Source organism: Oxyura jamaicensis, chromosome 2 (genome assembly GCF_011077185.1).
Source record: "Oxyura jamaicensis isolate SHBP4307 breed ruddy duck chromosome 2, BPBGC_Ojam_1.0, whole genome shotgun sequence".
NCBI lineage: Eukaryota > Metazoa > Chordata > Aves > Anseriformes > Anatidae > Oxyura > Oxyura jamaicensis.
Window position 1 is genome coordinate 133324849 of NC_048894.1, and position 26024 is coordinate 133350872.

Genomic DNA, 26024 nt, shown 5'->3' on the forward strand with positions numbered 1-26024 from the left:
AGGACAGAGTGAGAAGCTGAAAAGTCCTTGGCTTGGTGTAAGCATTGCTCTGCAGCAATTAAAACATCAGCATGTTATCAGCACTCTTCTCATCCTAATCCAAAACATAGCACCCTACCAGTGACTAGGAGGAAAAATAACTCTGTCCTAACTGAAACCAGGACACACTTCTTCCATGTTACACTCACTCCCTAATGCCCTAAATATCATCACTTTTGCTGGAGTTACAATGATTTTTACCTTGAAGCAGGCTTTTCATTGCTTTTTAAAAAAAAAAAAAAAAAAAAAATTATTATTATTATTTATTTTTTAATGGGGACTGCTTTGGATGCTTCCTCATCTGTCAGAAAAGGCCCCTGCTCTTTTGCTAGAGTTATTTTCACTTTTTGTTACTTTCTAGCTTATTGGATACCTAGTCTCTGTGAAGTTGCATATTTTCAAACAAAGGATAAAGAACAACTTACTGCAGAATGTAGCATGATGGCTATGGCAATTTTCTGATAGACTACTGGAAGTTTCAAAGTTTCCTAGGTCAAATTCCTGTCTTTCTGGACTGGTTGGTAAACGTAGAGAGAGGAGATGGGAAACTTGTTGAAAAAGGCATGATGGAAAAATAAATCTAAAAAATATAATTATAAATGGTATATTATTAATCTATTTAGTTTTATTACCAGTAGAACCATAGAGTACTTTGTGGAGGGACGAGGAAATGATGCTTTCCTATTCAGTGTGGGTTTGCCTTGTTTGTGTTATAGAGGAGCTCTCTCTGGTGGCTGCTGTCAGCATAGCTTGAACAGCAGCACTTCATGCTCTGCCTGCTTTGAATAAATTCTTTTTTTGTGTATTTTATTCTCTGTTGATATTTTAAACAGTTTTTTTTTTTTTTTTTTTTTTAATTTCATGTTTTCACACATAGATTTACACGGATTGTAAAAACAGACACATTGATGTGTTGCTAGCATGCTGCAAAGGCAAGTATAAGCTTACAGTAAAATTTTTAACATGACAGTTTATATATCCTCACTACCTTATCAGCGCTCATATGTTTGTTTTATTACAGCTTCCTTGATAAAAGCAATGCAGTACAGTGGAAATCTTGAATCTGAAAACTCTGTCTTCTTTGAATCTGTTTCTTCAGCAATCAATGCCATTCAGATTCACAGGGTGAGACTTACAGCAGGGGTAGATGAAGTCTGGAGGGGCTTCTTGGATGCTCACTGCAATTTGATAGTCTGGGGAAATCTCATTTATCCAGTGAATGTTTTGTGCAGAAATCTTTTATCTGTATTCTCTGCAACCAGTCCTCATCCTCTGGGGCTGTATTTATCACATTTTCCCTGCTTGCATTCTCTTCCTCTCCTTTTGCAATAACTTCTATGTCTGCTATGCTGGATCCAGAGGCATGATGTTCAGGTGCATTAACCTGGGTGCAAGGTCCACTGGAAAGTGTAATGTCATCTCAAAATACCTATCGTAGCCACTTGGTGAGGGATGTACAGCTTGTACCCAGCTGTGCATAACTAAAGCTCCACTCTGTTCCTTAGTCTGCATTGCTTAAACAGCTCGCCTCCAGTTAGCTTGGCCCTGAGATGCACATGTGCTAAGTAACAGAGAAGTATGGATAAATTCGAGTTGGGGTTCCAACCTGTTCTTACCAAACACTTCTGGATCCCTGGAAAATTTGTTCAGAGCTAAAAAGCCCATCTCTGCCTGGCCCTGCAGTGTAATGTGTTGGCTCACTGGTGGAAAGAGCAGAGAGGACATGTATGAGGTGGAAGGGAGAGCTAGATTGAGGAGGAAGGAGGATTTGGTCAGAAACTGAGGCTAGAGGCTTGAACATGCATTTGCTTAAACATGTATTTATTTGCTCAATAATAATTCTTCCATTCCTTGTTAAAAGGCTATAAACCCGTGCTTTCCTCGTAAACTGTATAAGCCTTTTCCATTGTAATCCCAGTGTAACTGAGCTTGCATTATAAGCAGTGTGCTTTCCCATGGTTGTATTTATGATTCCAAACATGGCTAGAGCTCAGTTCAGAGCCCTCTCCAAGAGACATTAAACTAATCATGGTCTGTGGTTTCTGTTTTCTCTTTCTCCCCTTTACTGTGATCTGGCACATTTTACTAATTTAATTAGAGCTGCCTATGGACACAATACACTTTCCATTGATTTACCCAGATAAGGTGAGTTGACTCCATTGTTCTGGTGGATTGACTGGGAAAAGTATGTTCTCTGGTGCTTTCCAACATTTTTCTTTGTTGCCCTGCAAAAATAATTTGCTGAAATGGTAACTGCAGGGCAAAAATAATGGGGATGGATATTGTATATTTTGCCTGGGTTGGATTAGATGAATTAGCATGATTGCTGTGTTATAAACGGTCTACATTCTTTATAGACACCAATTAATGTTCCTAACATTCTTGTAAGATAGCTAGTGTTCCCTTTTTATGGAAATAGGATGTGGAAAGACCATGATAAATGTCCAAAGTAAAAAGGAGTTCAGATGTCGATTTTTCCAGGAACTGGTAACATGCTTTTACTGGAGATGCTAAGCAAGTCAAAACTCTGAATAATGTTTTAGTGGAGTAGTCTGAAAAGCTTGCACACAGTCTCAAATTTTGAATGTAATTATTATGGACAGTGTACGTATGCTGCCAATGCCTCTTCAGAGCATTCAAAATATGTGAGCTGGTTTCTTGATGTGTTCCTTGCCTTTAACGACTGAAGATAAGATGGACAGGAGTAAAAAGGCAGGGTGACCACAATAGCAGCACCATATTGTAACTGTGTTTACACTTCATGTGACTTTTTAAGATGTTAAGGTCAGCAGGAATTTTGAGTGAAGAAAAAATGGCAGGATAGAATAGAAAAGAACAGAGGAGAAAGAGGTGGAGATTTATGGAAAGTGATTTGTTTGGATTTACATTTCTGATCCCCTCACATCAGTCTTTTATCCACTATTTTTATATGATATTCTAGGAAAGCATTCTAATACCTTTTTTTTTTTTTCCCCTTCTGTTTCTCACAATTTAGAATTACCACAAGTTCAGTGAACAGAGTGAAGTGTGATGCCGACCCATCGAATGTGGCTAGTCTGATCAGCCCACGTTCAGAATGAACAATGAACTATACCACGGTTTCTCCTTAGCTTTTTTTTTTTTTTTTTTTTTTTTTTTTTTTTTTTTTTCCAGGGGAAAACGTATTTTTTTTTTTTTTTGTAATACATATTTAAAAAATCCAGTAATGACAGATCTGCCATTCAAAAAAAAAAAAAAAAAAAAAAAATCTTTAGCTGCCATCACTCAGAGAATGTTCATACAATTGTTCTATAATCACAGAATCACAGAATAGTCTAGGTTGGAAGAGACCTCCAAGATCACCGAGTCAAACCTCTGACCTAACACTAACAAGTCCTCCACTAAACCATATCCCTAAGCTCTACACCTAAACGTCTTTTAAAGACCTCCAGGGATGGTGACTCAACCACTTCCCTGGGCAGCCCGTTCCAGTGTCTAACAACCCTTTTGGTAAAGAAGTTCTTCCTAACATCCAACCTAAAACTCCCCTGGCGCAACTTAAGCCCATTCCCCCTCGTCCTGTCACCAGGCACGTGGGAGAACAGACCAACCCCCACCTCGCTACAGCCTCCTTTCAGGTACCTGTAGAGAGCGATAAGGTCGCCCCTGAGTCTCCTCTTCTCCAGGCTAAACAGTCCCAGCTCCCTCAGCTGCTCCTCGTAAGCCTTGTTCTCCAGGCCCCTCACCAGCTTCGTAGCCCTTCTCTGGACTCGCTCCAGCACCTCCATGTCCTTCTTGTAGCGAGGGGCCCAAAACTGAACACAGTACTCGAGGTGCGGCCTCACCAGAGCCGAGTACAGGGGGACAATCACTTCCCTGGACCTGCTGGCCACGCTGTTTCTTATACAGGCCAGGATGCTGTTGGCCTTCTTGGCCACCTGAGCACACTGCTGGCTCATATTCAGCCGACTGTCAATCAATACTCCCAGGTCCTTCTCTGACAGGCAGCTCTCTAACCACACACGATGGTTTTATATAAAAGCCATAATGGCTTTATATAATATTGTTATACACATTTAGACACAAATTATTAGAAAGCAGATGTGGGGTATTGGCTGTTTGCTATCTTTTAGATATCTTCTATTATAATATTAGTTGTAATATGCATCTGTAGTTTTGTGCATGGAATAAGGAGATATGAATTCGTAAAAGCAGTGTGTTATAATTGATACAGTATATGCAGGAAGCCATATACCAATGCATACTCTTATAGCTTTACTTATCCTTTTTGCTGTTCAAGATAGCTATTTGCAATAACAGCACCATAACACATATCCTTGCGTTTTTCATACTTGATTATTATATACTTTTTAATGCCTGCCAAGGTCAGTGAGAGCACAGTATATTGAAAGAAGGCAGATGGATGTTGGCTAAGTGCACTGGATTGTCTCCTCCTCTAATAACTCTGTCATGAGTTATTATAATGGCTTGCTATATTTTCAGTGCCACAGGTATTCTTTAGCTCAGATTGAAGAGGAAAAATTGGTAACATTTTTCCAAAATTTTTTCTTGTTTCCAGCATAGTCTGCATTTCTGAATTACTGCTGGAATTTGATCAGGGCTGGAATCTTCAGCTGTGGCAGCTGGGAGGTGACCTTAGAGAGACACAGAAGGCATGTATCAATTTTCAGCCCAAATTCCAGCGTGCAGTACTCTGTGAGCACAAATAGGGGGGAAGAATTCACAGGTTGAATTCACACGTTCGGCTTGCAGTTATGGATTGCCATTGATCATACAAGATTATGCTATCACATCAATATTGTATTATTTGGCAACATATGTGAAGATTTTTTCCTCTTGTCTTTGTTGCCATATATGTACACAAGCTGTAAAATACAAAAGTTGAGAAGGAAAAAAAAAGAGAATGGATGAGGAGTAGGTAATTTCCTCACTGACCTTAAAAAACTGTGGAAGCTAAAATGTAAATGAATATGGCATGGCTGTAATGGTTATCTTAGCACTACAGAGAGGAGAGAAGCACAAGGGTGCTCTGTGCAGCTGGAGTGCATAGCCAAAATCTAAAGCTTAGCATCCTCTTTTCAGCAGCAGTTACATCTATATGTTTGTCTGGACTCTCTCAGCTCTCTCTGCCCAAAGCAGCTACCTGAAGTAGATAGGACAGTTCATGGAGTGATTTTTACATATTGCATTTTTTGTTAAGGCAGATTTGAGCCTTTTTTCTGTCCTTGGTCATTCCACACTACTAGAAGACAATGGGAGAGAGCCGTGTGTTCTTTTACCCTTTCAGTCCTAGGTGACTATTAGGGCTATTTCAAACATTGTGCCACAGATGAGCAGAAGCACTGTCTATGTGTTCTACTAAGATAACTTTTCAAAAATACTATGCAAAATGCTGATTAGTAACTGTGAGAAGCTCGTTATACACAGAAGTTCTGTTCATTGTGCCAAGTGCATTTTTGTAAGATGCCGAGTTGATTGCAAATGACTCATTACATCCTTGGACCTAGTAACAGGCTGTAACATTTGATTATTAATTTCCTCAGACAATTTTAGTAATTTATGAACACTTTAGAAACTGTTTACATTGTGCTTTAATTGTAAAAGAATCAACTGTATGTCACAGCTGAATGGAGATCTCTACTTAATTGCAAGCCGAATAAAAGAATAAAAGTTATCTTTTCTATTAAGTTAATTATTTATTCTTTGATGGCTAAATGTATTTTCTGAAGATTTGTGGATATGTTGGTTAATGAAATTGTTAAACCATGTTCTTTAGCAAAGATAGCATCGACCATGAGACCTTCAGTTTTGTTCTGAATGAGCTTGTTAATGAAACAACACAGATGCTGTTAAAATTATTTGTAATGTTAGTGCCCAATGAAGCTCTCTGCATCAAATTAAGAAATTTGTAGTGCTAATCAAAATATCTTCCACTTTTCACTGTGTTCAAAAGAAATAACTTTTCTACAGCTAAATGGCTGTTTTGAGATGGACATTTATCTCCCATTAGGTCAAAGACCTTCCTGTGACACAATATCACTTACAAATGCGTTTCATCAGTGTAAGACTACAAATTCAAATTGTCATAATGCTGTGATTACTGCTTGATTGTCTCTCAGGGTAGAATCAAGGATGAATTACATTTCTTACATTATGACTCTGACTTCTCTAATCTTCCAGCACTGGGGCTTGGGATACTTGTAATATTCCTGTAATGTATTTTACTTTGTATAATTAACCTAAATTTCCTCTTATTTCTGAGAATATAAATTGTTAATTAGCTTCCCTTTCTGGCAAGTAGCACCACTAATGACAGTGGTTTCTCAGCAGAACAGAGCATTTGAGGAGCCCATGAAGGCGCTTTGAAGCTGGGCAGCAATGGAAGCTTCCCTTTCAATTGATTCTAAAATATCTGTACTGAATTTAGGCTTTGCCAGACCAGAACTGCTTTACAGAGCAGTGATTACTGAGTGAGAAAGAGTATTATTTATTTATTTATTTATTTATTTCTACCAGTGACCTAAGAAGGCAATTTACTTCAGTGCAGATGTTTGTTTGTTTGTTTTTGACCACCTAATCATTGACATTTACAAAAAGTGTTGATTGTTGCCTGCCTTTAGGTGACCAGATGCTGTCAGATTTCATACAGCAGTGACTGACTGCCAGGGAATCATCATCGATCTCTCTACTTGTGGCCTGTGAGATGCTGAGTGTCTCATCTGCATGACTCTCTGCAAATCTCAGCTGATGGGGTGTGTGCATGGTTACCTGGCAAACAACTGTCTGATTTTTTGGTGAAAATTCAAGGAAACACCCTAAACCTTTTAGTTTTGGAGTTCAATATCAGTTTTAACCTGTTCCTTGATGCTGTATACACTGTCCACTGGCTCTGGCTCACAGGAATCATTAGGCTGTAACTTATGCTGAGGTCTGCAGTAACTTATCCCCAAACCTCCTGTTAGCTGCACCTTATTCTTCCAGATCAGGAGGGCAAAGTGAACCAAACCCACCATGTAGCAAAGGGGCTGCACAAAGCCCATGTGCTATTAAATGCCCCGGAATCACTCTCATGACTAAGATGAATTGCAGCCAGAAAGAATAAGGGGACTTTGTTATTCTGTCCCCTTGAAGCATCCATGCATCTTTGTATCTTCCAGACTGATTTACCTGAATATGCATAGGGACTTTTCACAATAATGCCAAGTTTTATTACTTCCACTTGCATGCATAAGGCTGTGTGGTGTTAGCAAGAAGAGCCCAATCTTGCGAAGTGCTGAGCTCCCTCGGTTTCTCTTGGTTTCTGAAGGCAAGAGGGATGCTGCTCCTCACACTAGAGGCTCTAGGCAGTGTCTCCTCACCTAACATGCCATTCTGCAAGGTTTCACCTTACTGAAACCAACAGGGGCTCCAAGCAGTAAACAATTCTGAAAATCATTTTGGTTCCTATATGCATACTCAGATGCGCAGGTTTTACATCCCTAAATACAAAGCATATGGAACATGTGAGTTACAAAGATGCATGTTTCAATATTGCACATTTTGATGTATTCTGCACTACATAGGAAAACATTAATATAATATTATTTTCAAGAGCTGCTCAATATTTTTAGAGATTTGGTATTTGTTTGATGTGTTGTACTGGGTCTGGCTGGGATGTTAACTTTCCCTGCAGCAGCCCATACAGTGCTGTGCTTTGCACTTGTAGCTAGAACAGCAGTGGTACCACACCAGTGTTGTGTCTGCTGCTGAGCAGTGCTGGCACAGCATCAGGATGCTCTCTAACCCTCCTAGGGGGTGGGCCAAAAAGTGAGAAAGAAACATCAGCAGGGCAGCTGACCTAAACCAACCAAAGAGATATTCCATACCACATGATGTCGCATGGTTGTGGTGTTCAGCTGCCCAGCACGGTAAAACCACCACACTGACTTGCAGGCAAGACAGAGATTTCTCCTCTGCTCCTAACAGCAGGCATCTGAAAATAACACCACAGCCTACTGATTTATAGTATCAGAGCGAGTCACAGAGGTTACTGGGCATCTCTTGGACCTTGACAGTGAAAGGGACAGGCTCATGACTTCCACTCTGAAAACTTTCTCCACTCCTTATTGTGTGAGAAAATGGAGCCCTGGTTCAGGAACTGTGTCAGACAGCCGTATTTGAAGTACTCTCTGGCAGCTCTTTCATAGAAACTGCCAGGTTTCCAAAATAGCAGTGGCTCTCCAGAAGCCTGTCTGTGGAAATGCCTTCTTGGAAAGCAGGGTGGGTGGTTCATCAAGGGCATCAGGGCCCAGTACAACCCCAGTGATGCACTGCCCATGTCACAGCAGGCAGGGGGTGCCCCATGTCACAAAGGGGGGGGACGGCCTTGGCCCTGGAATGTTGGCCCCAGTGGCCACACAGGCCTGCGAGGGCTGACAGGGAGGCTGCTCAGCTGCCTGCTCCTGCTGCTGCAGCCTCAGCTCCGGACACAAACTCAACCAGAGGAACTCAGCTCCTCTCTCCTCAGGCCCTCACCTCAAATGGCTCTCAGCGCCCTACAGGACACTGACTGAACTAAACCACTGCAAACTCCTGGCCTCTCCTTTCCAGCACTGTGCCAGACAATTGTCCATGCCCTACAAAACAGGTAAGATTGCCCCAACCCAAACCCTACCACGGTCTCTCAGCAAGCAGGAAGGTGACATGATCAGGCTGGGGTAGGAGTGACTGCTCCATCAAGACGACGGGACATGGACAGCCTCGGTGAAACACTGGAGACTCCTGGGCAGGGAGGCAGGGGCTGCCCATGGTCACAGGGGGATGCTGCTCTGTTTGGTGCTTCTCCTCTTTCAGCCAGAAACACACAGTGATGGGATCAGACCACGGCAAAATCCTGGTCTCGCTGCCCACGACCACTCAGCTGGAAGGAAGAACTGCCAACACTCTACAGGACAGGTAAGATTGCCCCAACCCTCACCTACCAGGCTCTAACAGCAAGCAGGAATGTGACACGCTCGGGCCAGGACGGGAGTGACCTCTCCATCAGGATGACGGGACACGGACAACCTCGGTGAAACACTGGAGACTCTTGGGCAGAGAGGCAGGGCCTGCCCATGGTCACAGAGGGATGCTGCTCTGTTTGGTGCTTCTTCTCTTTCAGCCAGACACAGATAGTAATGGGACCAGACCATGGCACACTCCTGGTATCTCTCCCCTTGACGGGGGACAGGACAGATAAGAGCTACAGGACAGATAAGATTGCCCAAATCTATTCCCCACCACAGTCTCAGTGCCTGGGAAGCTGGCCCAACACGGCTGACTCTTGGCCATCAGGAAGACATGGGAAGGATGGCCTCTGAGTGAGGCTGGGAGAGCCTTAGGTAGGGGCTGCTCCTGGCCACATGGTAAGGCTGCTCCCTTTTGGCTTCCTCTCTTACAGCTCGAAACACACACAGCAATGGGACCAGCCCACAGCACAATCCCGGCCTCACTGCCCTTGACCACACAGCTGGAAGGAAGAGCTGCCAATACTCTACAGGACAGGTAAGATCGCCCCAACCCACACCCACCAGGCTCTAACAGCAAGCAGGACGGTGACACAATTGGGCTAGGACAGCAGTGACCGGTGCATCAGGATGACAGGACATGGACAGCCTCGGTGAGATGCTGGAGACCCTTGGGCAGATAGGCAGGGGCTGCCCGTGGTCACAGGGGGATGCTGCTCTGTTTGGTGCTTCTTCTCTTTCAGCCAGAAACACACAGCAATCGGACCAGACCAGGGCACACTTCTGGCCACTCTCCCCTTGAGAACTCAGCTGGAAGGAAGAGCTGCCAACGCTGTACAGGACAGATAAGCGATCCCCAACCGACACCCCACCACGATCTCACAGCATGCCAGGAGATGACATGTTTGGGCTATGATGGGCATCTCCTGGCTATCAGGGAGACGTGAGATAGATGGCCTTGGAATGAGGCTGGGAGATCCTCACTCAGGGATGCAGGGGCTGACCCTGGCAACAGTCTGGGGCTACCCTTTCTGATCATTTTCCTTTCTCACCCCATCACAGAGCCCCGAGCACACCAAGCTCTGCCACTATCCTGTCCCTCCTCTGCCCAATCCCTCCGCGGCCTCTGACCTGAAGGCTGGTGCAGCTTTCTACAACCACAGCCACCGGAGGAGCAGGAAGCACACAAGGACCCTGCCTCTACCTGGCCATAGTCTTACAAGCACACCAACCAGCCCCGCAACTATGAGCCAAGAGAGCTTGGCATGGCTCCGTGCCATTCCACCCATCGTCTTTCTCAAAAGTTGCTCAAATAAAGGTTCTGATTCACAACCTCATCGGCTGCGTTTTCCTGCCCTTCTTGGGGAAACCTCGGGGGGCTTTGCCTTTTGCAGAAGGAGCGAGCGCACCAGCCTCCACTTCTTCAGATGCTGGCATCAAGAGACTTTCAAAGCAGATTCAGTGTCCTAATCTAAGAGCAGATTCTGCAGGTGCGGGTCTGGAAACCAGTGTGCTCCCTCTTTCACCAAGGGACCACACGTGTACAAGGAAGGAACAACATTTAACACAAAAACCTCAGCTGCTGTGATGGAACTGCTTGAGGAAATGCCCCTTCCTGACATGCACTCTGCACCCAACTTGCAGCTGCTGGGGGGGCTGCCCCGCTGCTGGGAATCAAAGAGAACCATGCTTTCTGCCTGGGAAATGCAGCGCCTCTCGTAGCTTTGCTGCGCATTTCTCGCATGCACCAGCCTTGCCACGGCTGGCCATCACAGCTCACTTTAGGCCAACTTCTTCCTAGTCATCTTGGCCACCTCCTGCTTACAAACTTTAATGTTCTGCCTCTGCATACACAATGGAAGACTTTACTTTGTATACAGCTTTAGATCCTAGATTGATTTCAAGTTCCAAATTAAACTTCGTAACATCCTCTACAGAGATTACAGACAAATAAAAGAGACTATTTCCAAATGACCATGTTATGGAAATGAAAGAATTGAAAGAATATTTTTGTGTTTTGATGTGCATTGTTAACAGATAAGAGAAAAAGAGGGATGTTTCCTACAACCTGTGTAATCTGGGAGCTAGTCCACTGGATACCTGAAGGTCTGCTCAGAAGATTCTCCTGTCTATACCTGTCTATATATGTATTTTAGTTTACATGAACTTAGGTGCCCTTATAATAGGGTTACCTATGGAAACTCCCGACTCTGACGGCATTCATTTATTCCTGGGGTATTCTGTTAGAACAAGCACCTGTACATGAGGCAAGCGTCTTGATTCCCAGTCATAAGGGGAATTGGATGTTCTCTGGAACCAAACTGGAAATGGAAACCAGATTGATTTGGTGCACCTGTACTGAAAAGGTAAAAAATTGTGTGAATAACTTGGATGTACACTAATTCCTGACATATAAATGTTAATTAAAGATTTACTGGAAATGAAAAATTTGACTGCAATATTTTCTGCTCTCCACAAGTGCCACATTCACTTCCTGATTTATCTTCCTGACTGTACTGGGTCTGGCTGGGATGTTAACTTTCCCTGCAGCAGCCCACACAGTGCTGTGCTCTGGACTTGTAGCTAGGACAGAACTGGTATCACACCGGCGTTGTGTCTGCTGCTGAGCAGTGCTGGTACAGCTTTGCACCAAAAAGTGAGAAAGAAACATCAGCAGGGCAGCTGACCTAAACCAACCAAAGAGATATTCCATACCATGTGATGTCACACTCAACAATAAAAGGTGAAAAAAGGAAGAAGAGGGGAAGGGTGGGCTCTCGTTGCGAAAACGTCTGTCCTCCCAAACACTGGCTACGTGCGTTGAGGCCCTACTTCAAGGACGTGGCCAAGCATCACTCATTTGTGGGAAGTAGAGTGATTTCTTTCCTCTGCACTTCCACATAATCTTTACTTGCTTTTTTTTTTTTTTTTTTTTTTTTTTCTCTTTCCCCCTCCCTTTTCCCCTTTCCCTTTTTTCCCTTTAGTTAAATTGTTTAATTAATAATATTTCCTTAATATATTTTTTTAATTTTCCTTTAAATTATCCTTATCTCAACCCGTGAGTTGTTCTTTACTTCTTCCCTTCCTCATCTAAGGAGGGGGAGTGAGAAAGCAGTTGTGGTGTTCAGCTGCCTAGCATGGTAAAACCACCACAGTCCTTTTCGGCACCCAATGTGGGGCTTGAACGGTTGAGATAACAATAGAATTGATTAAAACTCTTACAACTAACATACTTACTTGCTAGTCACCAAGTCACCATGTTCAGTATCCTGTTAATATTGGCTTGTTTGATCATGTGTCATGCAATCCGTGTCATTTTCTCCTTTCTCCTCTATATCTGATCTGAGAATGTGCTACAATTTATTTATTTATTTATTTATTTATTTTTAAATTCACTGTGCTGCCAAGCACTGGCCTTGAGTTTAATCTGGCATTCAGGCTCCGCACTGTTATCATTTGGGTCTCATGGAAACTATCTTTTAGAGAATAGTCTGAATTACACTGCCTTCCTTTCCTCATCTGGAAGTCAGTTTATGAATAATATGAGGAATGGTATCTCCTCCTTCTTTCACAGTGGGCTAATTACAACAGTTTTTGAGTATTTTGAATATCCATGTTGTCCTGGTTTCAGTTAGGACAGTTATTTTTCCTCCTAGTAGCTGGTAGGGTGCTATGTTTTGGATTAGGATGAGAAGAGTGCTGATAACATGCTGATGTTTTAATTGCTGGAGAGCAATGCTTACACTATGCCAAGGACTTTTCAGCTCCTCGCTCTGTCCTGCCAGCGGGCAGGCTGGGGGTGCAGCAAAAGCTGGGAGGGGACAAACCCAGAACAGCTGACCCAAACTGGCCAAAGGGGTATTCCATACCATCTAACCCGTATATTGCTGTTTCTAATTCTGCATAATGTGTCTCCTCTCTAAGATTAGTGGATTGTTTGGAAAGCTTACCCAGCAATCTGTCCTGAAACAGTCTTGTGGTGGGTGTCAAGGTGTGTGGGAGGATATAGGCAGGTACTTGTCATGGGTGTCTCCTCCAATAGTTTTGAACTTCAAGTTCAAACAAGTGCAAAATCCTAAAAACCTGACAGAATGCTTGAGAGTCGTATGCCCTGACCCTGACAATGCTGGAGAACAACAGCTTGCAGCATTGTGCTGGGTCCTGGCTTACTCCTATCAAACACTGTTTAACATCATCCAGCACCTTGAAGAGAGGGAGGAAGTCTCTGAATCTGATGACCAGATAACACATGCAGTGGCTGACCCAGAGGACCAACTGACTATGGTATCAGTCGCCCCCCATAGTCAAGTCAAAAAATGGAAACAGAAGTCAGCTTGTTTAGTAAGGGAAGAAGCCTCTCCTAAGAAGGAGAAGGGGATGTGGTGGTTTTACTGTGCTAGGCAGTTGAACACCACAACCGCTCTCTCACTCCCCCTCCTCAGATGAGGAGGGGAAGAAGTAAAGGAAAGAACAACTCACGGGTTGAGATAAGGATGATTTAATTAAAGGGGGGGAAATATATATATATATATATATATATATATAATTAAGGAAATATTATTATTAATTAAACAATTCAACTAAAGGGAAAAAAAAAAGGGAAAGGGGAAAAGGGAGGGGGAAAGGGAATAACTAAACAAAACAAGTAAAGGTGATGTGGAAGTGCAGAGGAAAGAAATTACTCTCTACTTCCCACAAATGAGTGATGCTTGACCACGTCTTTGAAGCAGGGCCTCAACGCACGTAGCCGGTGTTCGGGAGGAGGACAGACGTTTTCGCAACGAGAGCCCACCCCTCCCCTCTTCTTCCTTTTTCCACTTTTTATTGCTGAGTGTGACATCACATGGTATGGAATATCCCTTTGGTTGGTTTAGGTCAGCTGCCCTGCTGATGTTTCTTTCTCACTTTTTGGCCCACCCCCTAGGAGGGTCAGAGAGAGTCCTGATGCTGTGCCAGCACTGCTCAGCAGCAGACACAACACTGGTGTGATACCACTGCTGTCCCAGCTACAAGTGCAGAGCGCAGCACTGTGTGGGCTGCTGCAGGGAAAGTTAACATCCCAGCCAGACCCAGTACAGGGGAAAAGGCAGGCACCTCTAAAGTAGAGCCATCACAAAAACAGCAGGAAGAAGAGATGGAAATCATAAAGGAATCAGAAACCACTCAATCTCTATCCCTGAGTGAGCTGCGAGAAATACGGAAGGATTATGGTCGACACGCAGGTGAACACATCCTCACCTGGCTGCTTTGATGCTGGGACGCTGGGGCCAATAGCCAACAATTAGAAGGCAATGAAGCCAAACAGCTGGGATCCCTCTCTAGAGAAATGTTAATTGATAAAGGAATTGGGAGAGAGACAGAGGTTCTCAGCCTCTGGAGGTGACTCCTGGCAGCTGTGAAAGAAAGGTATCCCCATAAGGAAGATATTCTATATCAAGTAGTCAAGAGGACCACTATGGATAAAGGTCTCCAGCATCTGTGGGAATTAGCTGTGCTGGAGATGATTTATAGTGATTTGGACAATGCCCAGTCACCTAAAGATCCCGATGAAGTCCAGTGCACAACATCCATGTGGCATATATTGGTGTGGAGTGCACCATCACATGCCAGTACGCTGGCAATACTTTTATTGCAGGCAATAAAATTGGGATGAGGGGATGGGACCAACAGTGTATAATCTGTCCTGCCAGCTTTCTACCTCAATGGTCCACCGACGGCAATATCGCACCGCGACTCCCTGATTCCCATCTGTGAGTTGGTTCATCGGCTGGAGAGTCAAGGAGTGATCAGCAAGACTCGCTCACCTTTTAATAGTCCTATATGGCCAGTGTGAAAGTCTAATGGCGAGTGGAGGCTAACAGTGTACTATCGTGGCCTGAATGAAGTCACGCCACCGCTGAGTGCTGCAGTGCCGGACATGCTAGAACTTCAGTATGAACTAGAGTCAAAGGCAGCCAAGTGGTACACCACAACTGATATCACTAAAGCATTTTTCTCCATCCCTTTGGCAGCAGCATGCAGGTTGTGGTTTGCTTTCACTTGGAGGGGCATCCAATACACCTGGAATCGACTGCCCCAGGGGTGGAAACACAGCCCTACCATTTGCCATGGACTGAGCCAGTCTGCTCTGGAACAAGGGGGAGCTCCTGAACACCTGCAGTACATTGAAGACATCCTCGTGTGGGGCAACACAGCAGAAGAAGTTTTTGAGAAAGGGAAGAAAGTAATCCAAATTCTCCTGAAAGATGTTTTTGCCATTAAACAGAGTAAGGTCAAGGGGCCTGCACAGGAAATCCAGTTCTTGGGGATAAAATGGCAGGATGGATGTCACCATATTGTGATGGATGTGATCAACAAAATAATGACAATGTCTCCACTAACTAGCAAAAAAGAAACACAAGCTTTCCTAGGCCTTGTGGGATTCTGGAGAATGCATGTTCCAGGCTATAGTCAGCTTGCGAGTCCTCTATATCGAGTGACTTGAAAGAGAAACTATTTCAAGTGGGGCCCCGAGCAACGACAGGCCTTTGAACAAATCAAACAAGAAATAGCTCGTGCAGTAGCCCTTGGGCCAGTCCGTACCAGACCAGCTTTGCAAAATATACTTTATACTGCAGCTGGGGAGCATGGCCTCACCTGGAGCCTCTGGCAGAAAACCCCAGAAGAAACTTGAGGTTAACCTCTGGGTTTCTGGAGCTGTGGCTATCGAGGATCAGAAGCCAATTACACCCCAACTGAAAAGGAGATGCTAATGGCATATGAGGGTGTTTGAGCTGCTTCAGAAGCTGTGGGTACAGAAGCACAGCTCCTCTTGGCACCACGGCTACCTGTATTACATTGGATGTTCAAAGGGAAAATTCCCATTACACTCCATGTGACTGATGCTACGTGGAATAAGTGGATAGCTTTAACTACACAGGGGGCTCAAATGGGAAAACCTAATCTCCCAGAAATCCTGGAAGAGATCATGGACTGGCCGGAAGGCAGAGATTTTGGAGTGCGGACAGAAGAGGTAACTCGTGCTGAAGAGGCACCACCATATAATGAGTTGTCAGAAGACAGAAAGCAGTATGCGTTGTTCACTGACGGATCCTGCCGTGTGGTAGGGAGCCATCGGAAATGGAAAGCTGCTGTGTGGAGTCCCACACGACGAGTTGTGGAGGCCATGGAAAGGGAAGGCAAGTTGAGTCAGTATGCAGAAGTAAAAGCCATATAACTAGCCCTAGAGATTGCTGAAAGAGAAAAATGGCCAGTACTGTATCTCTACACTGATTCATGGATGGTGGCAAATGCTCTGTGGGGGAGGCTACAGCAATGGAAACAGAGCAACTGGCAGTGCAGAGGTAAACCTATCTGGGCTGCTATCCCGTGGCAAGATATTGCTGCCCTGGTAGAAAACCTAGATGTAAAAGTACATCATGTAAATGCCCACATGCCCAAGAGTTGCGCTACTGAAGAACATCAGAATAACGAAGAGGTGGATTGAGCTTCAAAAATTGAAGTGGCTCAGGTGAACCTGGACTGGGGACGTAAGGGTGAGCTGTTTGTAGCTCGATAGGCCCATGAAACATCAGGACATCTGGGGAGGGATGCCACATACAGATGGGCTCATGATCGAGGGGTGGACCTGACCATTGAGGCCATCACATGTGTTTAGGAATTCTTTGCTATTTTTAGGAATTAATTTTAAATGTTAGATATTACTTGACATGAATGAAGATTTTTTCCCATAAAATTTAAGAGTGCTATTCAGAATATGCTAAAATGGGGATCTGATCATATGCTTGTTACAGAATTTGTGTTTCACACGTTCCAAAACAAAGCAAGCAATGAGGAAAAAAAATAGAGTGCAAACTGATGTTAAGAAGTGAATATAGTGACAATTATAAATTAGGCATAAAAGTGTAACAAGGAAAAGACTGTTAACATTATATTTATGCAAATTAAATGGTTCTAATTCTCATCATATGTCTTTCTTTTTAAAGGTTATTTGCCCTGATTCTATGATTCAAGTGTCACAAGGTCTGACTTCAGCTGTTTTGACATAATTTATTTGACAGCTCTGTGTGCCATAAATATATAATGTAAAAAGGAAAGGTATCTTCACTGTTGAATGAAAACATTAATGCGTCAATACTGTGTATGAATACTGTTTGACATTTACTAGTTACAAAAATAAAATACACAGTATGCCTTGAAAATATGGCACTCCTATTTTTGGAAGATACTTTCTTTGTCTACAGAAAGTAGCGTCTCATAAATAAATGAACAAGTGCACTTCCAGTGTGGATGCTAAATGGTGCTTTCATCATTAAGATGGATTTTTAGTAAAGATCACATAATCTGCATGTTTCCATATGCTTTTCAATGCATTTATTTTTTTTTTTTGTTTCAATTCTGTGTATTAGCATACACAACAATAAATTTATACAGAAAGAAATTGGAATATGAGACAAGTTACATGTGGCAGCAGGAAGATGCCCTCATTATTTCAATACTTAGCAGCTTTTTTTTTTTTTTTTTTTTTTAAACATTTTGTTCTAACCAATCTGTGATGAGATATTTTGCTTTCTCCAACCTCAAAATATATTAGATCTTAATAATGAGAGAAGAGAAATTATATTATATTCAGAAGTGTGGCTTCCTCACAATACTTAGGGGAGTATGGCATCTATCAGACATTTTTACCTATTTTATAAAATACAGAAATCTTGGGCTAATTTTCCCAATATTCCCTCTATGCATATAATTTGAATATGTCTTGTTTAACTCAGTAATTTACATCTACAGATGGTGCACACTGATGGTATAGCATATATAAAGTCTGTGGCTTACCCTAGTATAAGGGAAATTATGGGTAAATCCTCCCACTCCCTTAATAACTGCAATGGCATTAACAGAAAAAGATTGACATCCCTTTAAAAATTTGCTCTTGAAAGTAGTAGCTTAATTTTTCAAACCTGGCAATTTATGAAAGCATTTACCTCTCCCAAAATTAATACAACCTCTACAGTTTTTTAAATTTCATTTTACAATGGTTTGCAAAATATAAATGACTTTTAGTGTCACCAATTTATAGTAGATATACAGCAAAATATTCTTAATGATAAAGGTGTTTTTTGTTGTTGTTGTTGGTTTTTTTCTACAGCTATGCTTCTTGATTACACCCACAAAATGGCAAGGAAAGCACTCTGGAGTGAGATGGCTGAGTAACCTCATTCTTTTTATTCCCGGAACTGTTGTGTCAAAGCCCAAGGTGGGCTCTCACCAAGGACTTGAGAGGTAGCTTGGGGAGCAACTTCTTCCCTAACAGGAGTCCTCTGGCTCCACAGCATTTCTGGAAAGCATGACTTGCAGAAGCAGAGAAATGGATAGCTGTTTAATTTTTTCCTAATGTGCCTTCCAGTAATAAAAAGGCTTTTTGTGCTGGATATGTTCAGGTGATTAAGGATTGAGAAGAACTGAGGGAATGGATGCACAGGTGGTAATAAAGGTCTGTGCTGCCTCTGTCTGACTTGGTGATTGTAAATGCTTTTTATGCCCATTGTGCTTTAAACTTGCAGCCAGAACCTAAGAATTCTTTAAAACTCCACAATGCTGGATTAAGCTGCACCTGGTGCTTTCACCTAAATCCCACAAAGTACATCCCACAAATTGGACACACTGTCTTTATTACATCTGAGAGAGAAAATAATTTTGTCCCTTAATTGTTACTAATAGTTGTCAGATTTTGTTGAACATAGTTTTTTGCACATTTTTGCTTGTCTGTAAATTGCTTTGTTTATGTAAAGAAAGCCACCAGCAAATAAGCTGGCCTTTGTAGACCCAGGTAGTATGGATAAAAAGGCTTGTTGCTCATCAGTTCAGGAAACGAGGTCTCTACTAGTCTACTGACAAAGTGCCAGGAGCATTACAGAATGACACAATCTCTCTGGGGTGGTTTTGGGTTTGGACTACTTGCAGTTTCTGAAGGAACTGAACCAGCAGAGTGATAGAAAAAGTGATTTTAGAAACATGAGGACAGGAGAGGACCTGTTCCATTACAGAGCTGCATTTTTTGTGTGTGATCTGGTAACCATGTTTTATAATCTCAGGAGAATGGTCTTTAAACCAAACTCATGATTGCAAAGGACTTGACTTGCTATCGCAAACATTTGAAGCCTGAACAGGCTATAGTAATTATAGCAACAATTCATCTGTGGCAGTCTACAGATGGGAGAGTTTCTGCCTCTGTGGACCTGCTGTGTTTACATCTCTATTACTAAAGTCCTCTTCTAATATGTTTTAAAATAATATTATGACATTTCATATCCAAGAAAGCTTAGTAGTCACAGTACTGGAATTGTCAGTTTATACTTCAGTGTAGTTAGTTTATACTTCAGTATAGTTAGTTTATACTTTAGTATAAACTAATAATTTTAAATGCTCTCTGAATTTTCTTTCAGGTTCCTTTTTCTCTTTGCTTTCTCTCTAACTCCTTTTAAATCTTTGGAACTTCATTGCTTTCTGTTTCAAGCTTGAAAGAATGAGAGCAATCCTAACTGATAAAGAAAAAATCAACCTCTTTTTTTTGGTCTTGGAGTGTATCCAGATTTGAAACAGGTTTTGGAATATTGCATTTGCAATCTGCATTTTCATTTTATTTTCAGCAGTAAATTTGTGTTTAAATCTGCCGATCTTCAGGTTCATTGCTGGCCTGGCTCCACTGTTGCTTCCACTTCACGTATCTTCGGCATGTATAATGTCTTCAATTCCCAGCCCCATGAAACTGAGATGGTGACTTTTGGGGGACCCATGATGCTCTGTAGACCAGGGGATTGCAGGCTTTGCTCCTTCATTCTTCCTCTGTCCTCTCACCTATAGGCTGCTCTACAGCTTGAGTAGCCTAAGCACAACAGTGACTGTGCCACATGTGCAATGGTTCGGATGCAGAGCTGGAGACCAGGGCTGAGATGCTGGTGAGATATGAGGACATGGTTCATGGGACTGAGAGGAGGCAGCAGGAAGAGACCAAATGAGAGAAGCAGTAACAAGGGAATAGGAGTGTGTGATACTGTGCATGGATGGAAAGGCTGAAGACCACATTGTGCAGCTGGAATGTCAGGCTGCACGGGGATGCTGTGCAGGAGGAGGCATGTGATAAAAAATTGAACCATTTGTTATTAGCAGGCCCTTGATCAGCAGACATGTAATTTTTCTGCAGAGGTGCCACTTGCCTCACACAAAGATAGTTGCCCCACGCTGCCATCGAGCCTGTTAATGTAGTTGTAGTAACGTTTAAATTACTTCATAGCAATAAAAGAGGGTGTTGTGTTTTTTTGTTTGTTTTGTTTTCTAGAGTAAGATTTCTTCTTTCAGACAAAATGCAGTATTTATAGGTGTTTCATCCACAACAGTGTGAAGTACTTGTATGAGCAAGCTGACATCTGCCTCTTTTAACCTCACAGACTACACCTTTTCAGAGAGACAGGTGGTCCATAAGGAGGAACAGGTGTATCCTGAGCATTAACATCTCTGTGTTGTGGACAGTCTTTGCAAACACAGCACTCAAAGCACTTCAATCATTTTTCCTCCATCAATGTAGCTACTCAGATACTTCAAGAGGAACCAGCGGGGTAGTGGCAGGCAGAGTTCATGGCATGTGTTCAAGAAAACTTAGGATAGGATTAGAAGTGTGTTAACTAGATGAGAGAAAGGTAAAGGAGAAATATGTTCAGTCATAAGGTTAATTCAAAGCTAGGATAATAGTCCTACTGCCCCATTTATCAGGAAACATCTATGTAGGTTTGGATGGCTGCTGAACCTACCTTCTCCCTGGTCACCGGCTTAGAAGGGCAACATCCTGCCCACCTAAGTTGTGTGCTCTACCATGTGGTATGAGACCTTAAACTGTGTGTTGCCAGATCACCAAAATCTGCCCCAAATCTGCTGTGCCCAGGTCTGGTGCCACCAGAGATACAAGTCTAGGCACCAGGTAAAAGCAAATGCTACTGCGCTCATCAAGGTCAGGAGCAACTACCAAAACCTCAACCAAGCACTGGAGGTGCTGCTTCTGCCTGTACAGGTGTCAGAAAGGATATTCCCATGCAATGCAAATGCTATTTTCATTAGCAAGTAGATGCAAAAAAAAAAAAAAAAAAAAAAAAAAAAAAAAAAAGCACTGCTTAATTCTGTGGGGTGTAAAGTGTGTCTGTACCAGCAGTTTCTTCCCTGTGGAAAACAGCAGATAAGTGTTGGTGACATTCAAGTACAGGGTTTCTTGTGTGTTTTGTTTTGTTTTCCCTCCACTTTCTTGGCCATGTTAATTTAAGATAGGTCCTTAATGTTATATTAACATAGATTTTTATGTGTCAATTAACAAATAAATTCATTATGAAAACTCATTTAAGGAAGGGCTGACACCAGACAAAGCCTTGGGGCAGCTGTGGAGTGCCGGGATGCAACATCTGCTCCATCAAATTGCACTCAGACGTTGCCGTTCCTTGGCTGTTCATCGCTGCTTGATGGCATCTCAAGCAGCTACGTAGCTCCCCGGGACATACAAGTTCAGACACAGACCTACGAAGGCCAAATGTCTCCTTTGAGTCTCCCAGGCATAACCAGATAAAGGAAGTTGTCAAGGCACACAACCCTTTGACATCAAGAAAAAAAAAAAAAAAAATGAACAAACTACATGCCATGTTGATTTGTCATGTGAGGTTTGCTTTTGCTGATTTATTTAAGCGGTATTGAATTTGACATCCATCTCAAGCACTGAATCTACCTTTGAAACCCACCTATTTGTTATGTTATGAAACTCACTCTGCAATTTAGCTAACATAAAAATGCCTCCCATTACTAGCAGTGGCGCCTCTCATGACATAACAGAAACTGACTCAGAAAGTAGCATATGCTGTTATCACCCATAATAGATCAGCCACATCTCAAAGACTGGAAGCCAAAATTACCATTTGGCATGTCTGTAAATTCAAATATACCGTCTGTCCTGAGCTGAAAATTAATGGAATTTTGTCTATTTTATATATATATCAAAAGCTTTGCTTTCACTATTGCCATAAAAGATTTTTCATTTAGTATTTGTATTATAGAAACTCTCCATGGGTGTTTAATGTTGTTGCAGTCGTCATCAGGCTGCAATTTGTAAAACACATCCCCTTCTGCCTCTCTGCAGATTTCTTCCTCCACATCTAGGTTCAGTGTTCCCAAAAACACAGAGCTGGGAGGGAGGACACCGAGAGGCTGTTAGACCATTTTTCTGTCCCAAGGTAGGACCCATGAAACCATCCCCAGCATATACTTGCTAATAAAATTACTGGAAATACTAAAATGTTACACCTATGCACATATACCTATTTCAGTCTACATATCTGTAGTCTATAGATCTGCAGTGAACAGTCTGTATGTCTGTATTATGAAGATTCTCCCAAGTGGGCTGGCATTATTTAACTTTTGTTTTAAAAGGCTTATAATTCAGAAAGGGGCAATTACTGAAGAGGAACCTTATCTGAACACTTTCTGAGCAGAAAACTTCCTGAGAGCAGCCAGATTTCCATGCATACGCATGGCAAAATCAGACCTTTCATGGGTAGCTTATTTCTACACCTGTGGCACACAGACAGCACAGAAAACTCCTGTCGAGGGTATGTTGATGTATTTTTTGCCCAGTTGAATTCACGGCCTTTTTTTTTTTTTTTTTTTTTTTTCCAGGCAGCCTCTGCCACTCAAGTGTTTGTGATGAAGGCTTCTTTTTGACAGCTACAGTTTCCAAAAGGGACAAATTATGCGTCCAGTCCTGCAAGCCTGCCTGCAATGAACGCCTTTAGAAATCAGTGGAGCTTTCACATGGCAGATGGCTCCCTAGAATTGAGCTCTACATAATTTTGTGATATTTTAGCTGGGGATATTTTAGTGGCTTTTTCCCTATGCATGACAGCATGATTTGCTGGCTGCTAGAAAATGTCATCAGACCCTTTCTCATTCCACAATGAAACCTTTGGAATATTTTCTTTTTGAAAGATATATATATATATATTTCCTGTTGCACAGGATACTGCTGATAAAAAATTGTTCCAGATAAAAACTGAGACAGTAGAAGGGTGGAAGGGCAAACTAGCCACATTATATTTCAAAATAGGCCTAAAGCCAAAAGAAAGGGGGAGATTTTTTATTTTTATTTTTTTAATACAACCTTAAACAAATGCCCCTCTATTTAAAATATTTCTGTCCCTTAAAATTTATGTGGAGGACACTCTTATCTACCTGATTTCATTTAGGATGTCATCTGTTTTCTCTAAAGACAGCAATATGATAAACTCACCAGGTTGAGTTCTTTTGCATTCTCTCAAAAAAAGATAATTGCTCAAGGGTAAATTCAATAGTCACTTCAGAGAGATCCACACTCAGCCTGCCTCTTACAAAGACAGCAAGGGGAAAAGCATCTCTGCAAACTTCTGATTTTTGCAGCCTTTGCCTGAGTTCCAGAGAGAATTAATTCATTATCCCTGGCCAGGGCTATGTCTGCACGCAGAGATTGCAGTGAGTTAACTTGTACCAGACCTTGCAGTGTAGATTCAGCTCCTCAAAGTTGGTGACACAAAGGGGTTAATGGTAACAAGACATATTCCTAGCAGCTATTATAGTGTTTGAAATGCCCTTGCATGCCCAGCAGATGTTTAAGTTCAAGAGACCAGTTAGTGAGTGAAGCAAAGTCTGTCTGGCTCCTTGGGCAGTCTATTGAATGACATGGGAGCTCCATTCAGACAGTTTACACTTCCCACTGTGTCATTCCCATGGAATGTGTACGTAGCTATGACTTACTGGCTCTGGTTAGTAAGTTGCCATCAACTTTTTGAATATAGGTGTAATTTTAAGCATCTGTATTACAGACAAAAATAGGTAGTCCAAACACATCTTGCTCCTCTCAAGACTTAGTAGTCTGTAATGTCATTTACAGCGCATAGAAACACACACACCTCTGTGTAGGTTTTCCAATTTTGCTTTGTGAACTATTCCTTTCTAATATTTCTAATTGTTTTCATTAAGCATTCATTTGTCCTTCACCCTTCACTATGATGACTATTTAACAACACTAAAATTAATGTGGTTTCCTCATTTCCTTCTTTATACAACTGCCATAATTAATGACATCGGCTGATCTCTGAAGACAGGAACTGCTAGTTAACCTTCCTTGCCACTCTTGGCTGAACAGTTGCCTGGCTTTGCAGAGCATAAGACTGTAAATTAGAGAAAAATTGTGGCTATCTTTAAAAACATGGTGATACAACAGCAACTTTAACGTCAGGATATTTTGATTAGAGACCTTAATTGTTCAGATAATAAACTCTTCAGGATATGAGTCTGAGCTATGGGTAAGGATTTTTTGTTCAATATTATTTTTAACCACTGCACCAACAGTGCAGAGCCAGACCCTATATCAGAAAGGTTTGAAGGCTTGGGGGAGCATGCAGAATCCCACCTCATGTCTCCATGGGCATTTCATGTGCTGGCCATCCTGAGCTTGGAAATACAAATAAGCAAAAGCCTCCTCCTAAACACAGGCCTAGGCATGATGTGGGGGATCTACCTTTCTTTTGGAGGATTTTCCTGTACGAAACACACAAGAGAAAGCTATATAAAAGGGGAATGACAAGACAAAGACTTTGCCTTGGCAGCTGAGAGTCAGGAATATATATATATATATATATATATTTTGTATCTGGTAAATGGTGCAGCTCATTACTGCATCGGTAACAATGAGTCTCCACATGAAGAGTTGATTAGCACAGGTTTAGAAAACTAGGGAAATGGGACCTCGAGGAAGCACTCTAAGGCATAACATGCAAAGCCATTTTGCTAATCAAGAGGCATTACAAGTTTGGCTAACATTTACTTTAATGGAAGACTTTCTTTGTCCACCGCTTTGACAGCGTTCAGAACCGTGTAGCTAAACTCTAACTTGTCTAATATTTTGTTGAAGGACTGGACCATTTTGCCAATAGAGGAATCAACAGATTATGAGTTCCCATTCTCCAAACAATGTACAACCCATCTCTGACCTCTTTGCTTAAGTCCATAGACTCGTAGACCTAGCTTGGTTGATAAGGAGGAAAGAGGAATTCATTTTGTTATAGGATGAATACATCAGAATTAGCATTTTTTGCACAGTCTTACTGAACCAGAACAGTAAGATTGATCCTCACTATATTTCACTTTGTACAGCATACTATTTCCTTAATATGCAAGTACTCTTCTCCATATTTTGGAGGAGCCTCTGGTTTTTGAGATCTTGACATAATGCCATCTAAGTAGTAGCTTTCACATGCACATGTGCTAAGTAACAGCCCACAGCAAAGACAGTCCCAGTCTCCTTTTATGTTCCAAAAACTTAGTTACATAAGGATTTTAACCTTGAAGCTGATACATCTGTTAAAGATCTGCTCCACCAGAAGTCCTTAAAAAATTCAGTTGATGTAACTTACATTAAAATTTAGCTACAGAGGAGTGAAAACAGGGAATACTCATTATCAGAGGTAATATTTTTTTGGAATTGATGGAGTTTTTCAAAATGGTTTTGAGGGACTACATCTGGAATAATGGCAGTGGTGCTGTCTTCTCCAATCTGGGATTTGTGGAGCTAGTTTTTGTAGTGACAGAAAAGGGAGAGCATTCCTGAGAATGGATTTTTATCAAGACAAGAAGAATCAGTTCATTGGTCATCAAAAAGATCATTGAAGAATTGCTGGATTCATGGAATGACCCCTGAAAAAGATTTGATGTGCCTGAGACATTCTCTGACTTGTCTAGAAGGTGAATTCTGACAGTACCCAGCAGCATCGTAAAACAGAGATGTTTAAAGAGAGGATAAGTATGTCAGAACAAATTAATTCTTATATTTTATTTTACAAAAAAATAGCTTAATAAGTTTAGGATGGATTTTTGGGGAAAAATGCTGTTTTGATTAAAAAACATAAACATAAACAAACAAAAAAACCTTTTCCAGTA

At 41.9% G+C, this 26024-nt stretch overlaps 1 protein-coding gene and 1 long non-coding RNA gene across 2 annotated transcripts in view; both read left to right on the forward strand.

Annotated features, from left to right (window-relative positions):
* Positions 1-3161, forward strand: part of SLC26A7 (solute carrier family 26 member 7) — an 83711-nt gene extending 80550 nt beyond the window's left edge. Inside the window, exons 18-20 of the mRNA XM_035318253.1 lie at positions 917-971; positions 1061-1164; positions 3035-3161. Of these exons, the coding sequence (XP_035174144.1) occupies positions 917-971; positions 1061-1164; positions 3035-3070 (195 nt within the window). The 3' untranslated portion in view covers positions 3071-3161. The remainder of the gene's footprint in view (positions 1-916; positions 972-1060; positions 1165-3034) is intronic.
* Positions 3162-4711: 1550 nt separating this feature from the next.
* On the forward strand, positions 4712-8893 carry LOC118163051. The gene is made up of 3 exons (XR_004748816.1): positions 4712-4722; positions 8295-8305; positions 8743-8893. It is a non-coding gene; the product is annotated as an uncharacterized LOC118163051 (long non-coding RNA).
* Positions 8894-26024: the final 17131 nt, after the last annotated feature.